This window comes from Gobio gobio (assembly GCF_949357685.1).
Source record: "Gobio gobio genome assembly, chromosome: 12".
Classification (NCBI taxonomy): Eukaryota; Metazoa; Chordata; class Actinopteri; order Cypriniformes; family Gobionidae; genus Gobio; species Gobio gobio.
The window spans coordinates 30,263,460-30,280,790 of record NC_137105.1 but is presented as its reverse complement, the minus strand read 5'-3'; the positions used below and the strand labels follow the sequence as shown (position 1 = coordinate 30,280,790).

Here is a 17,331-nt window from a genome sequence, read left to right as displayed (position 1 = left end):
CACCAAACACATGACATTACGAGGGTGGTTCTGGCTCAAAAAACAAAACTTGTGCTTTCCTGCTAACTATCAACCATGTAAAATAGCTTTTCCATGATGGTATCTTCAAAGCTTTTCAAGTGGAAGTCAAAGCTGCATGTGACAGTTGCATTTGAAAGGGACTTAAAGAGATAGTTCACCCAAAAATAAAAATACTGTCATCATTTGCTCACCCTCAAGTTGTTCCAAACCTGTATAAATGTATTTCTTCTGCTGAACACAAAGGAAGATATTTGGAAAAAAAATTGTAACCAAGCAGATCTCGGCAGCCATTGACTACCATATTTTTTTCCCACTATGGTAGACAAGGGCTGCCGAGATCTGCTTGGTTACAAACATTCTTCCAAATATCTTCCTTTGTGTTCAGCGGAACAAAGAAATGTATACAGGTTTGGAACAACTTGAGCGTGACTAAATGATGAAAGAATTTAAAAAAAATTTGTGAACTATTCCTTTAACATATTTCCTGCACCACTGAAAATCATTATTTCTACCTGTTGCTGAGGGTACTGCATCCCTCCCATGCTGACTTGGCCACGCCCCTGCATTCCCATTGGGTATCGGTGAGGAGTGGGTGATCCGTATGGCTGTCCTGGATAAGTTCCGCCTGGCTGGGAGTAGGCACTGTTGCCCATCCCGTACATCTGAGAACGCTTCATGGCCATAGGGTCCATTGGTGCCACCTGTTGAGAAGGGTGTCAACACTTTAGCATGAAGAAAAGCAATAGTGATTTCCAATGCATGTCTTTGTCACACAAAATACGACTATTATGCCTGAGCAGACCGGAATACAAAATAGCAATCATAAGGTTGAGCAGTTTAGTAAATGGAGAGATTCGGGGCAACGTGCCATTGACTAATATGGGGGGGGGGGGGGGTGTCAGGTTCTCTCTCAAGTGTCTCATCTTTGCCAGAAAGACTGAGAGCCATCCAAGCTAATCTTCTCATGTCACTGCCAAATTCAGGCCAATTGAAGCAGCACTTACAGAAAATGTGACCAATTTGAGAAAGCCTGGGAGGCCACTATAAATGAACATTTTGAGCGTCAGCAGTAATGTCAGAGTGCCTTGCTGTCACACACACATTTTCTCTGACAAGACAACTATATTGTCAAATTAGAGTTGCTCAAGTTTAGAGCAAAAGGAGTTTGTGCACCATTAGTGGGACATTGTTGGAAGTTTCTTTCCAGGTCATTCTTACTCAAGATGCCGTTTAAGCCATCAATGACATGTCTACTACAGTATTTCCATAAGCAACTACCTTCTCTAATTTATTCCTAACACACTTCATTGATGCACTACAATCAAGTCCATCATTAAATCAGCAATTAAGTACACACGGTCACACAGCTAAATGACTTTGTTGGCATAACGTGCACAAAACAGTACTGCCCAAAGTGCTTTCTTGCTTTATAAAAGGGTTAATAAATAATACAAATATTAAACATTCAAAAATCCAATAGATTTAAGACCCTGATTTAGTCCCTGATATTACATGGGTAGGTGAGCATGGCAGGGTTGCACTTTCCATAAAGCCTTACATTAAATGGAACATAAGACTCACACTTGGGGCTTAATAAATACTACATAGTTAGCAACTAACTCAAAACATTGGCTGAACTATTTATTCTCAACACAGAAATTGTAGTTGAAAACTAACTGCTAAAATAATAAACATTCAGCATTTGGTCAAAATTATAAACATTTGCTTGCACTACAAAATGCAATACAAAAATGCTTTAATAAATCTGTATTGTGTATAGTATAAATGTATAATAATGCAATGGGGGAATATTTGTGGGTCCTGATAATGCCAAAAGTCTTATGTTACCAGTAAAAAGTGGCCTACATTATTAAATGTATCTAGTCAGTGACAGAGGTGAAGCATATTTGTTAAACATGATTCTGTATTTTCAGCTTCAGAATCATTTTATTCTGGTGTCACCATTATCCTGTGCATTGGGTTACTAGTCCAAGCCTATTTATTTCCTCCCCCAATGTAATCAACAGAACATTTTTTGTGAACCTTTTACCATATATTTTGAAGTATTGCAATAATATTGTATCGTGAGTTCAGTATCATGATATGTATCGAATTGTGACATGAGGGTATTGTTACACCCCTAGCTTGCACCATACATTCTTAACACACATTTTTTCGATTTAGTATTTTATTTAGTGTCTAGAATTTTCAATTGGGGAAAATACACAAAAATGGGAAATGATAAATAAATGATCATGAAATATAATAATTTAAATATTTACACAACTATTTTAACATTGGAGTACCTTTTTTTACTTTGATTTAGCAAGGACGCATTAAATTGATAAAATGTGAGAGTAAATACATTAATAATTTTACTAAATATTTATATTTATTTTAAATAGTTGCTGTTCTTTTGAGAATGTTGAAATAAATGACCATCTTTCCACAAAAATATTTAGCAGAACAACTATTTTCAACTGATAATATTAAGAAATGTTTATTGAGCACCAAAACAGCATATTAGATTTCTGAAGGATCATATGACACTACACACGAAAAAAATGAAATGCATCAGGGGCAGTAAATAGCGAAAATACTGATAGTATTTTGGAAATTATATATTTTTTTGTGTTGAAACCATAAACACACCAGTAATGAAAATTAAAAAAAACGACAGGTATAAAACCTCTCGTACAATCAACATACATTGGATTGATGAATTTCTGTCACTAATTACATTTTGCATGGAGCCAGTGGCAGAGTAACGCACACTTGGAGGCCTGGAGAAAGTGCACCACTTAAATGGGCTTCATGCTGAAGATAAGCCATTAACAACTCAAGTTATTTTCCTAATGCCCTTTCTCTGAAAATGCAAATGAGTATAAATGTCAACATCATCCTCATGTATGTCTCTAAACTAAAGAATTGAAATCTGTCACACAAAACAAGAACTCATTGATTTAATTCAACCAGTCTGCCATTTTATTCCAACCGTTATTCCTGATTAAAGGCTTCTGTAAATATTCTGTTTGTGATTATATGCGTTTAAAAAAAAATTGTGGTGCAACATTTAATATTATTTTTAAAATTGTATTACATTATTATTAATTATTAATATTATATTATTAATTACTTACATTATTATATTATAATAAAACGGCAACAAATTCACCAATCAGCCAGAAAAAAAGGAATTATCCGTTTTATAAAATAGCATTGAAAGGAAGGTTATAACAATTTCAGTAAATTCCTTAAAAATCATGCAACAATTTAATTCAAAAAAATGTTTGACTAATAAAAAGGATAGGAATTGAAGAATGTGGCTGCATTGCTGGAGTATATGTGATGAGGTTGACACAAAAGTGACGAGAGGCACATTTTTATTCACAGAGTGTAGGCATATGGATTTAAACGAATATAACCGCGTTGGAGAAACTACTCTAAAGATGTAGTTTGACAAACTACAAACTACTCATAAGTTAAAGTAGTTAAGATACACGCTGCACCAGAATAGTATAGAAATAGAAAAACAGTATGCCAAAAGTGTAGTATGTTTGAATATGTAGTATTCGAAAAACAGTAGGCGAAAAGTCCCATGAGGGGACATTACTATCCCATAAGGCCATGGGAGGGGATTTATGAACGGAATTGAAGCAACTAACGCTGGTGGGTCACGTGACAGTAATAACATGGCGGATGTAGTACACCCTAATTTCATTCATTCTACCCATATTAATACTATATAGAACATACTATTTAAATTAAAATGCAGTACCTACTTAGTACGCGATTTTGGATGCAGCAACAGTCAAGCTGAAGCTACCCTTTTGAAAAAGTAGTTAGCTACACTACAAGTTACTATCAAAAGTAGCTAGTAGTTACAATGAAACTGAATAATTGTTAATGAATAATGCTTTAAGTAAGAACTGGGGTTTAAAACAACGTAATGCAATACTATTGTGATTTCAAATAGTATTGTTTTATTTTGTAAACTACCCAAAGAACACTAACACAAATATATATCTCAAACTGATTGTTTGTCAAAGCCAAGTCTTGGCTTACAACAAATGTAACATCACTGCAAGTACAAAATATATGCAACATAAATTGGATACACAGGAGTAGTCAAAAATGTACGTTAAATTCAAGGCACATGCAGTGATGGAGATCACAACATTTACTGTGAACAGAGCTGCTCTGAGATGCGAATCATGAGCTGCTTGCGTGAACACAGTGCACTTCGCTCTGAAACCCGCCACAACAAACTAAGCTATATACCATATTTATTTAAATCATAGCCAATTTCTTCTCAGTGAACAGGAAAGCTATGATATAACAATATAAGGCATGATATAACAATATACGGCGGTAATGCACAATTTTAATTTGTGATAGCCTAAAGTAAGAAGACACCGCGCCTCTTCAATACATTGCATGTTCGTCAAAACGCAAAACAGAATGTAGCTTTTGGTGGTGCTACACTGCTGCTGGAAAAGCCAAACTCTGTTTTAAGAGCAATTGAGCTTCTGTCAAGCTACTGAAAAATGTTGTTAAGTTAGTGTAGTTAGCTACTCCCCAACACTGGTTATTAACAGATTGCATTACCTTAATTCCAAACTGTATAATTTGCCAAGGTAGATCCAAAATGCTCTCAGGGTGTTGTTCAAAATTGGTCAAGAATGAATGGAAGGCGTGAGGGCTATCAGGTGTCTTGGCATCTCTTCCAGTCATGTTGCCTGGGCAGGCTTTAGGATTACCCTGGGCAATCCAGCACAAATGTTCTTCATGTGCCACTATGAAAGCATGGCTAATCTGCATGGGTGAAGGTCAGGACTGCTCATCCATACAGAGAAGGGCCCCTGCGGCCAAAAAGCATCTGATCGCATAAGATGCAGAACTGGATAACCGAAAGCAGGCAGCTTTTGCTTATGCTTTGGCATATGATAAACTATAAACTATAAACATCAAATTAATACATTTACACCAAACAAAACATTACCAGCGTTTTTTTTAACAAAGACAGAATTTAGCAAGGTGAATATTAATTTATGTTAAACTATTCCAATGGATTCATCAGCTTTCCCTCTAGACATGCATAAAAACATATTAAGCAGCAAAGTCAATTTATCACTAAAATCAGCCAGCTGGACTGTGAAATCCAAGGTTGTATTTCAAAACCAAGATAGTTGCCTACCTAGACAACATTTTTCAATATTATAGTCTCAAAACTTAGTGGGCTGCCAACCAAAACAGGATTTTCGAGCATTACATATTCTCAAAACGTAGTGAGCTTCCTACTTAGAAAGCAACTTCGGGTATTACGGTCTCAAAACCTAATAAGCAGCCTAGATAGAGAGCATTTTGGGTATCATAATGCCAAAACTTTGTGAGCCACCTACCCAGACAAATACTTAGACATTATAGTCTCAAAACCTAATGAGCTAACGTTACCTAGGTTTTGAGATACAGCTTTAGTCACTATGCCACAGTATAATATCTTTACACTTAAGTTAAATGGTTTGTGTTTAGGAAAACCAATACAGATGTATTTTAAAAAATATAGCTAGTGAATGTGAGGTGAATTCAAAAACATTAATTAATTCCTGCATAATGAAGTGAAGACAGAAGGGCGCAATGGCGCTAACACCAGCTAACAATGCTAATCAGTAGCGCTCTGCACTGAAAACACCGTCTAGCCCTTCATTTAAGACAGAGCTTACTGTTATCCATAGGTTAAAAACGAAAACTACATTTAATCCGGGCACAACAATTAAATCACACAATCTCTTTATTTCACTTGATCTCGAGAAGAAAAATGCGCTAGCAGCGAATTTTTATTTAGCAGCAGCGCAATGCTAGACAGTTCCGTCATTTGAATGGCACCGAACGAGCTCTTTATCTAAACCACGGCAGATAGTTTATCCAACAACATGACATTCATTTCTCGGTAATGCTTCTATAATATTATACTGTGTGTAAGAATACAAGCAGTCCAGCATATCTGATCGCTGTATCAGGAAGCTCTTGTAGCAGAAATGAATTCTTAGCGCAGGCTAACTCATGCTAACACCGTTAGCACAGTCACCTTGGACAGAACTTGACATGTTCTGCTGCCTGTCAATCCACATACAAGCCCAAACCCCGGCATAATCTTAACTACAACAGGAGAACCCAATCCCACTGTGCTATTTCACTATTCATATAGATCAAGTGCAATCAATAAATATTAAAACAGGACACTGTAAGCTAATATTATGGGTAGCATCAGGCCACAGCTAACGTAAGACCTGATGCAAAACTTGACACACACACTTACATACGCACGCTAAAACGTTCACCTGAGCTCTGCTGTTCCCGTTATTCCCAGGGCTCATGGCCGGGTGGTTTCTTTGTTGTGCTCCCCAGCTGTGGCTGGCAGCGGGGCTGTACGTGGAGCTCATGTCTTTGCCCAGACCCATACCGGACTGCTGCTGCTGCGGCGGCGAGTTACTGTAATCTTGATAACCGCTGCCATATCCCCGCATCATCGGACTCGGAGATGTCAGAAGCTGGTTTAGAGTTGGTGTAGCTCCAGAAGGGTGCTGTTGGTTTTGTCCGGGAAACCTTTGGAAGCCCCCAACATTGGCACCGGGAGCTGGGGTAGTAGAGGCCATAGCAGCCTTGCCATGACTAGCAGCAGCGGCGGTGGGTGAATTGGTACCTGGGCCCATCATGTTCCCCTGCCGCGATGGGCTCATCATACCGTATCCAGCGCCACCGTACCCCGGCCGGTAGTTGGGGTAGTGGTTATATGGATTGTTGTGGTACCCTTCGTGGGAGTTTTGCACTTGATCCATGTTGCTCTGTGCCTGATGCATTAAAGCCGTCCTAGGGCTTTGTTGTCCGCCATGTTGATCAAAGCAAGGCCCTCCTCTTCCATTCCCGTAATAATGATTAAACTCAGAAACTGAGCTGGTCCCGCTTTGGGACGCGTTGCTGCCGCCGCCGCCGCCGCTGTTGTTGTTGTTGTTGTTATTGTTGCTCGTTGGTCCAAAGTTGGAGTGCTCGTACCTGCTGCCCATCCGATCCCCCCCGGTTTTGGACGAGCGATCCTCCTCGTCACTTAGATTCAGCAAACGCGGATGGCGATCGACCTGCGTCTCCAGAGCGTTTTCTTTCCCTCCATCCTGTCGATTCCCCAAATCTCCGCGCACGGGTGTCGGTTTGATGCTGTTGTTGTTGTGGACGGCTCGCTGCTGGTGCTGTGGCTGCTGCTGATGGAATGCTTGCGACTGTTGCTGTGGAGGTGTGCGATGATGAGGCGAAGGAGGGGGATCTCCGCTTCCAACATTTTTCACTTGATGATTCGCGACCAGACCCGTTTCCATCTCAGAGTCGCGGTTAAATGAGCAGAATAGGTTGTAGGTTGATTTCCAGCGTCCGTGTTTTCGCAGAGACTAGAGACGCATGCTGATGCCCATCTACATTATTCATTGAGGTAGCGCTGTACCCATCCACTGCCCTACATCACAACGATTCCTCCTCATTCACACGGTTAGGTTTGGGCTTGCGATTCGTTGATGGAGCCCTTGCCACCGCCGCCCTGTAATGTCAGTGGAAGGCTGTGTGCTGGGCAGTGGGCACGAGCTGTGAAAACGATTAGCCTACTGATGCATTGAAAGAGGGAAATATGACGATAAATAGTCTTTAACTGGTGATGTTTGGAGACCAGAGACATAAATGTACTTCAACTTATTTAAACGTTTATTTGTAATTCCAAAGTCCCAATTCCCACAGAGGCTAATGTGAACGTGCACAAATGTGCATAAGACCCCTACCGGAGCCCCTTCGCTCCAGCATGGCATTATCAAGCGTCTCCAGCTCTCCACTTCTCTGCGCAGAGTCTGCTGGAAAACACGGACTGGATGATTCAGTAATTTAGGATTTCTATATTCACACTTGTTTCAATCCATCCTTCTTTTTGAAATAATTATAGATTAAAGAAATAGATTAAACTGTAGCCAGTATATACGTCTGCTACAATCCAAAGGCAGCACTGAAGCTGCATCTGACTGCTTATATTCCACAAAAAGTTTCAGAGCAGAGGCGTCATAAAGGTAACACAAATACAGAAATAACGTTGAGGAATTCATGTCATAAATATCAAATTATGAATACAGAAACATGAAATTGTGAATGCAAAAATAAAAAGTACAATTATGTAATTTTAAAATATATGCTACATTTATGTCATAATAATTGCAATGATTAATAATGCAAAGATTTTTTTGCAACGAGACTTACAGTATTTTCAGGATATACATTTTATACACATGCGCATGACGTTACTATTTCATGTCACAAAATCATGTTTTTGTAAATCATTTTTTAAAAACTTGCACTTTTAAAAAAACATTTTCAAAAGGCCCCCAAAACACTATTGTTGTGTAAATAAACAAGCAAAACACAAAAATGTCTCTGTTTTAGTTGAAAACTGTGTCATATAAATGGCCCCTAGAACAAATACAAGATTTATAATGACCACAATGCTTAATAAAAAAAGAAGCGTAAAATAAAAAAACATTTTCTTTCACCATTATTATTCTTTCTACCAACCATTGATCCATATGCTCAGGGCTGAAGGATATTATTGGGTATTATATGGTAACATTGCCTTCACATAGCACAAAATATTTGACACAGACATTGGATTCTGACATTCATTGCTGCTCTTCTACATCGCATACTAAAAGGTAGTATTTAAATCAACAATCTCCCTAGATAGCAGCAATTCCATGCCAGATTTTGTGAAGCACAGTGGAATTGGTCTCGATCCATTTCTCTGCAGCCCAACACATCACACAGATATGGACTGAGCCACAGGATAGCATTCCATGCACAGAAAATATATATATATATATTGTCCTATCACTATTATATACAGTTGTTAATGACATTTCATGGTCATTTATTTATGGCACCAGCGGCTTGTTTCTGTTACTTGCATATTTGTATCTCACCATTAACAATACATACTTGAGGCTTCTCTCTCAAGCAACAAATTGTTGGAATATCGCTTAAACTGCTATATCTCTAAAATGACACCTCTTAATGGGGTGATATGTGTATGGTGGAGAGGTAGGCCTTCTCTGGGGATGGCTCGGCCTGTTCAGCATGAGCAGGATGTGAAAGGACCTCCCCCAGCAGCAGTGGCAGCAGCTCAAGCACAAAAACTGGGTCAGACAAAAAAAACCCCACTCAGGCAGTCAGAGTGATGCTTTGACACTGCAAGCGTTTTCTCCACAATAGAAATGCAACACATTCTAATATAAAGTAGTTAACACATAAAGTCTTACGCTTTCAAGGTCAAGCAAATGATGGACTGAATTACTTTGAATGGACTGGAAACAGCCACGCTATAGCAATTCGTTTTACTATTACTATTTATGGAAAAAAAACAGACACGCCAGGTTTCAAAATGAGACCTTGTCGTGGCAGTTTAGATTGAAAAAGTCGTATTTAAATGACCATGACTCCACAGATCGATCTTACACTCTAGACCTATCTTAGCCTACATGCGAACGGAAATCTTTTTATGCGTTTTGGCCGTTGTTTACACAGCAACTGTGTTTTGGGGGCCTGAAAAGGTGCAAGTTTCAAAGTGCAAGTTTTTGAAAACGATACCATTATCGTCTCTGTGTAAACTACAAAAACGTGAATTTGTGAAAACGGTGACGTCATGCGCATGACCATTATGTGTTCAGTCTATAGGCGCGTAGTGTTTCTTAACAAAGTGACATCGCCAACTACTGGTCTGGCATGAATAATATAGCATTTTTAGGGGTTACACAGACTAGTCAACTTTGGCCCTGTCCCAAATGGCTCCCTAAACCCCCGAGGTCTTCCTACGAGTCCGCACTTTCATGATGTAATGCTGCTTTGACTGTCGGGAAGAAGTCTGCTGCGGCAAAAGTGCGCATTGGGGGCACATATCGACCTCAAAGGGGGTCGTTCGCAAGCACCCTTCTAAAACTTAAAATGACAAATGGGCACCTTACGGTCTCGTGGACTTACCGTATGCGGCAGCCATTGTAAGTCCACTAGGCCGAAAGTGCATATGAAGGCTGGATACCAAATGGCACCCTAAACCCTCACGGTCTTCCACTCAGTCTGCAATTTCGTGACCTAACACCGCTTTGACTGCTGGGTAAAGTCCTCTGCGTAGCTTGCGAACTTGCAGGCTCAGCTGAAGTGCGCATCGAGGGCGCATAACGGGTGAAAATGGGGTGCTCGCGAAACCTAAAATGATGAATGGGACACCCGGTCTCGTGGATTTAACGGACACGTGCACGCGCGTGGCAGCCGTTGAAAGTCCACAAGACCGAAAGTGCATAGAAGTGTGCCATTTGGGATTCAGCCAAAGTGTGCTATTTGGGCAGGGCATCTAAAGCTCTGCCATGACGCTTTAAGCATGACATGGAGTAGTCACTGTTCATGGCCTACAGAGGGCGCAACAGGATAAGAAATCTTTGAAGTCCACTTTTACACTCCGTTTTCAACAGTTAAGTCATCTGGATGTTCAAAATTGATCGGATAAATGTCGTTCTAAATTAATGCACTGCACCTGCGTTGTAACACACACATACAGACAGTAGCTCGCAGATCGTGCGATACAGTAGCGCAGAAATGTATTGTCAACACTGTTCTGTTATTTATAAATAAAAGCTTAGAAACCGAAAAGTTCTAGCATATAAGTGGCAAAGGGGGCGTGGTTCAGCGAGGTCTGCAGCGGGAGAGAGAGAGACAGGAGACAAGCGGTAAGTAGGTCAAGTGCAAAATGTCAAACACCTGTGTCTCTTGTGGCCAAGTATAGGTCTCTGCAGGTTAGTAATAGGAGTAATTGGCGTGGAGAGACCGGATGAAGCCACCAGGAAATGGGAATCGTGCGAGAGAGACCAGACTGAGGACTCATGTGCTGCATGCTCTGGAGAGCTATTATGTGTTTGAAGTTTGAAGTTTTGAGTATTGATTATTTCAGCGCGTGCACGAATGTTGAAAACCCAGAAAGAGATAATAAAAAGTACACGAGCCTCAGAATGCCAACACTGTCTTCTTCCTTCCACATATTGAATCAAGTTGAACTGAACTGACGAGCGTAACTGGTGTGCAATGTTGTCAGGCGTAGTGTAGGCTAAGCATTTTGAACTGCGAGAGGCGTTACACTTTTTCCGTAAGTTGAATACGTAAGGCGATTCGCTGGAAGCTAGATCATTTACTTTATAAAGTTTTAAAAATGGATATTTTTCTTACACAAACGCATCGCTTTGCTTCAGCCTTTATTAACCCCCCGGCCTGAGCCGTGTGGAGCAGTTTTATGATGGACAGATGCACTTTTATGGACTTCAAAAATGACCCAGCAGTCACTGCCATTATAATGCTGCGTTCCAGGCAGGTTTTTGAGGCCGTAAGTTACGACTTCAAACCACGACTCGCGACTTTGTTGCGTTCCAGGCAAAGTCACGCCAAACTGCCTGAGCGGTAACTAGATGTAAACAAAGAATGGTGAACCCTACGGGGCTTATGCTCATTTATAATCATTTATATCGCCAAATGTACTTACTCCTTGCTTATTTGAGGGAAAAGGAGGAGAAAAACAGCACATAAGGGAAGAGAAGCTGTTATACCTTTTATTTTACGTTATTTGGAAATGTATTTGGTATTCATTTATTCTTGTACTCAATGGTAAATGGACTGCATTTAGCGCTTTTAACAGACCATGGAACAGGCCATCCAAAGCGCTTTACACATTGCCACACATTTACCCATTCACACTCACCGACGGCTGTGTCAGCCATGCAAGGCGCCATCCAGCTCGTCGGGAGCAGCTAGGGTTAGGTGTCTTACTCATGGACACCTTGACACTTGGTCAGGTGGAACCGGGGATCGAACCACCAATCTTCCAGTTTGTAGCCAACCTACATGAACCACTGAGCCACTGCTGCCCCAATGGACTAAAAACTAGCTAACGCTATAAAAGCTGCGGACAAATAACGTTAGAGTAATACCTTATTTTAATAAACGATTTGGTTTTTAATGTACGACTTTCATAAATACCGCATCTGTAGGGGCTGCCATTTTTGTTTCGCGGGCTATGTGACGTCAGAACTACATCGATCTAGTATGAGTTCCCGGGTGGGAAGTCATGGGTTTGACTGCCATTCCAGTGCACTTTCACGGGTAGAAGGTTGGAAAAACATGGGTCACGGGTTACCTGGAGCGCGGCATAAAGCTTGGAAGAGCCAGGACAGTTTTAATATAACTCTGATTGTTCTCGTCTGAAAGAAGAATGTCATACACCTAGGCTAGGATGGCTTGAGGGTAAATCATGGGCATTTTTGTGTGAACTAACCCTTTAAGTTTAGTTTGAGCAAACTCTCTTTTTTGGGTTCAAGAACATGGAGTAGTATTTTTTAGTAGTTCATTTCCATAGTAAGTTAAGTTACATGGCTAACCTGCTCCGGAGCTGTTTTATTATGGGTAGGAGATGTTGATGATAGATCAACTGTGAACAAAGTATGTAAAACGGCTGTAGCATGTCTTGCCCCAAATTAAAGCACTTCACTGAAAAAGTATTTTAGAGACAGAATTGCTAATCATTTATTATATTTATTATTTCACATGAATTATATTACATCCTTAATGCATTAAACATAAGCAATTATACACTGCCCAGCCAGTGTTTGGATTTAAATAGGCAAATGCTTAAGATTCAATCTGGATCATTATTGCAGTGATTATTATGTTTCTAGCATATGTTTGGCAACAGTTCTTCTAACCCTGATGGCGTGTAGTTTTCATTTCTTAAACAACCATGTTAAGACACATCATGGCCATATTCCAGGATGACAATGTCAAGATTCAAGAATGGTTGGGAGGGAGCATGAAGAATAATTTTCACACATGAATTGGCACCTCCGAGTCCAGACCTTGAATTAAGTCTTTTGGATGTACAGAAGGAGACTTTACAGAGAGCTTTACTCTTGCATTGTCAGTACAAGATCATGACCAAAAATTGATGCACCTCTTGATGGAAATAAATGTTGTGATGTTATTTGCATCAAAAAGAAACATAATAATCACTGCAATAATGATCCAATAATTTACTCTTAAGCATTTGCCTGTTTAAATCCAAGCAGGGACTATTTGGGGGATTGGGCTGTGTTTTTTGACAATTAATATTCAACCTTTAATTTAAATGAATATAAATACATAAGCATTTACAATATATACATTTTAAACGTACATGTTTTCTTTTAAGCTCTTTGTGAATCTATATAATTACTTAAATAAATACAATTAATTCACTTCATTAATGTAATCACTTTTTTTTCAGCTGCCTTCTCAAACTTTCATGGCAGCCGCAGTGTTTTTTCCTGCCTTTGTTCGCCGCAGATGTCACACGTGTTTGTTTTGTATTTTCTTTCTTTTTTGTGTGTTTTGTATTAGTGTGAATGACACTGTGTGCTTCTTCTAGTATTTACCTCAGCTTTTGTAAAAGCTATGTGTGATGAACTTTGATACCTGTGGCTTTCTTATTACCACCTGTGTTTTTTGGTGGTTGTCAGGTACAAAACAGATTTTTAGTAGGCTACTTGTAGTTTGGTATATTAACATTATATCAGTTATTGAAAAAAATATATACGTTGAAAATATGTATTGATTATATAATGGAAAATAATAAATACATATATTTTATTTTATACAGTGCATCAAGCATTGTGAACCTGCTCTAAACTGGGTTGGTTTTGTTAACTCTATACTATTGTGTATGACCATATAAGAAAGTCATACAGGTTTGAAAAGACAATTTTTTGTATTTAGTAATGTTAGAGGTTGATGTATTTACTGTAATGTTTTGAGATGTGGCTTCGTTTCGGCCAGCAGCACAAGATGGCAAGCATCCTTTATTACTGAACGTGTCTTGAGCTGAAGCTGGCACAGGCCCAAACTGCATTTAGAACAAGGCACGGTGTCGCTGATTGCATTTTTCCTAATTAAGCCTCGCCTGACCTTGGCAGAGGCAAATCATTAGATTCTCATTTTAATAATCACACCGCAGCGGTTATATTCCACTGGGTCTCTGACGGCACTGGAGCAGTCTTTAAGCTCTTCTTAATTTTCTTGTTTACAAGAGGACCCAACTTTATAGCGAGCGTAAGTAATTGTGTTGGCGGATATGATGACATAAATGACTCCCTAATTTAGGCCCACAGTGTATGTTTGAAGAACAGAAATGTATAAAAGCTACTTATGTTTTCATAAGTGTTTGATGTAAGCGCACATTTTAACCAACATTACAGAGGTATATTTTGGCTGTTTTTGTTCGGTTGCTTCAGAGGACAGCGCATAATGATAACGTAATCACTAAATTACCTGATCATTATTAATTACTTAAGTAAGAACTTGCTTTGGTTGTGCTAATGAATGGTTGCCTAGCAGCCAATCTTACACATTCAAGTCACTATTCAAGGTCTATTTTAATCTTAATTGAAATGCAAAATGAAAATCTTTCTGAACAAAAGAAAAGTGTTTTTCCCTTTTGCAAGTATACGAACAGAGAAACTGAAGAGATTTTTGTGGCACTAAAATTGAAATTTTGACAGTTAAAAATAAATAGAAAAACTTTAATTACAATTGTCCGCTCTAATAATTTAAAGAAACAAAGTTATATTTTAATCTGCATGTAAACATATCTAGTCTGCAACTCCATTAAATCACAAATGGAGTTTGTTGGTTTTTCAGTTCAACATGCTTGCTTATTTAAGTCGACAACTTTTTAGCGAATATACGTTCACAAATGTAGTTTTTGTCCTCCAGAAAAACAGACCAAAATATTAATGTCATTTACAGGTGCATTTTTGTCAAATAACATTTTCTACAATGTTACAATCCATGGTGTGAATTTATGCAAAAATTCTGAATATCACAAACAAAACACGATTTAAGGCGGATTTCCATCTAATTTGTTCATGTAAACAAAATAGTTACTTCCACGGAAATTGTCACACAATAGTAATGGAAGTTAGTTACAGGGGAAGCCACTGGGGTTCTTTTATTAAATATAATAAAATACTTTACTTGAGGTTTAGAGTGCTGAAGAATTTGATGTTTGCAAGCCATCAAATTATGATATTTAGTTACATGACTTTATAGGAATTTATTTGGTAAATATGCTTCCATCATTCTGTAACGCTGGTTGACTCAGAGAAGAGTATGAGTAGAACTGAACATAAAACTTTTAATAATAAAAATAACAAAAGTAAATTCAAACACTTGCAAGCATAGGCAAAAACAGAAAATCCAGACATGGAACAGAACTGACGACAATACACACGAAACATAGAAGAATAACACTAGAACCCAAACTGAGCAGGTGACAAGGAATAAATAGGCTACACTAGGGCATTGGTTCTCAAACCTGTCCTGGAGTACCACCAGCCCTGCACAATTTGTATGTCTCCCTTTATCTGACACACCCATTTCAGGTCTTGCAGTCTTTATTAAGGAGCTCATGAGTTGAATCAGGTGTGATAGATGAGGGAGACATGCAAAATGTGCAGGGCTGGTGGTACTCCAGGATTGCTTCCGAAACTTGACTTCGGAGGATTTATTTCAAGGTAGGATGGCATCAAGGCACGTCCGAATCTGGTAGCTTCACTACCTGTCTCCTGAGATGCCTTCATCTGATCGATTTTTGAAGGCTGCATATATGTATCCTTTGCTGCCTTTGATATCCCACAATCCTGTGCTTTCCATTCTGTAACAGTTGAGCTGGAAAAAAAAGATGGTGTCCGAAAGTTGCATTTGCTGGTCAGTTTGTGTGTAAATGCATTTTCCACTTTTGATGTAATTTCTAAGGAGAAATTACTAATGTAATAATTCAATATTTGTTTAGTTATCACCAAAGCTCTATCTATTCTGCTGTAGATCATTAAACGGTTATTAACGGTCATTAAACTTCATGCACAAACTCTGCCTTACAAGCCATTGTCTGATAAGGCAGCAAGGCAACGAGTCAGCTGCCTAGGTTTTTGGACGCAGCCTAGAAAATTGCATACTTCCCTACTATATAGTAGATGAAAAACAGTATTCCCTCGCATCCTACGGGGGTGGAGCTGATACGTGAGGAAAATAAATGAGGATGAACAACTAAGAAATGAGAAGCACCCAGTATATCGTGTTCACTGAACTAGGAAGCTGATTGAGACGCACCTTATGTGACAAAAGAAGTACGTCCGAATTCACAGCCAGCGGAGCCAGGTGACCTATACTTCCACCGAGATTCTGAAGTGTGCATAAGATGGACTCTTTACTATCCCATGAGGCCACGGGAGAGGATTTGTGAATGACAGTGAAGGGACGCAACTGATGCTGGTAGGTCAGATAATGTTGTACATACAGATTACATTCATACTACGCAAATTCACACTATATAGAACCTACTTTTTTAGCGGTCGTGAAGTATGCGATTTCGGACGCAGCGAATGGGTGTGTCTCAATTAACTCCCCAGCTTCCTAGTTTATGGATCAGTATATCGTGTTCATGAATTCGGCACTGGTAAGGACAGTAAGGTCCCTGGCTCTCTACACATTGGGACACTTGGACACTATTTCCGGCGACATGACACTGTCCTCATTGTACAACAGCGTATTGTGTATTTAGTTGGCTCACGTGATTCATGTTTGTGTTGCGCTTCCGTTAAGGGAACATAGTGAACATCGATGCTCCCTGGTTTTCACGGTGCATTGTGAAACTTTTTAGGGAGTGAACATTTCAGTGCACTGGAAGGATTTTGCAATTGAGACAATCCTTAAAATGGCCGACTCCCTGATCAGTGCCCTACTGAACTAGGGAGCTGATTGAGATGCACCCTAAGATTATGTGTGGTTTAATAGTGAATAAAAATATATCCATCTGTACGCATTTTTACTGTACATTTTTTAAATTTCATTAAGTTTCCATTTAGCATTTTTATGCAGTATCCCAGAATTAGCAGAAAACAGGCTGTCCCTCTCCCTAATATCACCCACCACTCTGCTATGGCCTATTGGCAACTGAAAAATTAGGCCTACAAGCCCCGCCCAAACTTCCGATTTCAGGAAATGCAGTGAAACCAAAATTTATTCAGACACCTTCAACATTTTCTCACATTATCACAGTTTATTCGCTATAGTTTAGAAAATGGAAATAAAATATGTCAAGAACTCAGAGTTAAACTGTGTCGGAACAAATTCATCTTGATAATGTCAGATAACTTTGATAGAAAG

The 17,331-nt window shown here is 39.2% G+C and overlaps 1 protein-coding gene across 11 annotated transcripts in view; it reads right to left on the bottom strand.

Moving 5' to 3' along the window:
- arid1b (AT-rich interactive domain 1B) overlaps positions 1-7,629 on the bottom strand; it is a 127,415-nt gene extending 119,786 nt beyond the window's left edge. For 10 of the 11 annotated variants that reach the window (XM_079831550.1, XM_079831554.1, XM_079831558.1 and 7 more), the window contains exons 1-2: positions 6,363-7,629; positions 534-722 (exon numbers count right to left, since the gene is read on the bottom strand). In XM_079831550.1, coding sequence (XP_079687676.1) covers positions 534-722; positions 6,363-7,391 — 1,218 coding nt within the window. In that variant the 5' untranslated portion in view covers positions 7,392-7,629. The remainder of the gene's footprint in view (positions 1-533; positions 723-6,362) is intronic. The other variant, XM_079831551.1, reaches the window with a different exon arrangement.
- Positions 7,630-17,331: the final 9,702 nt, after the last annotated feature.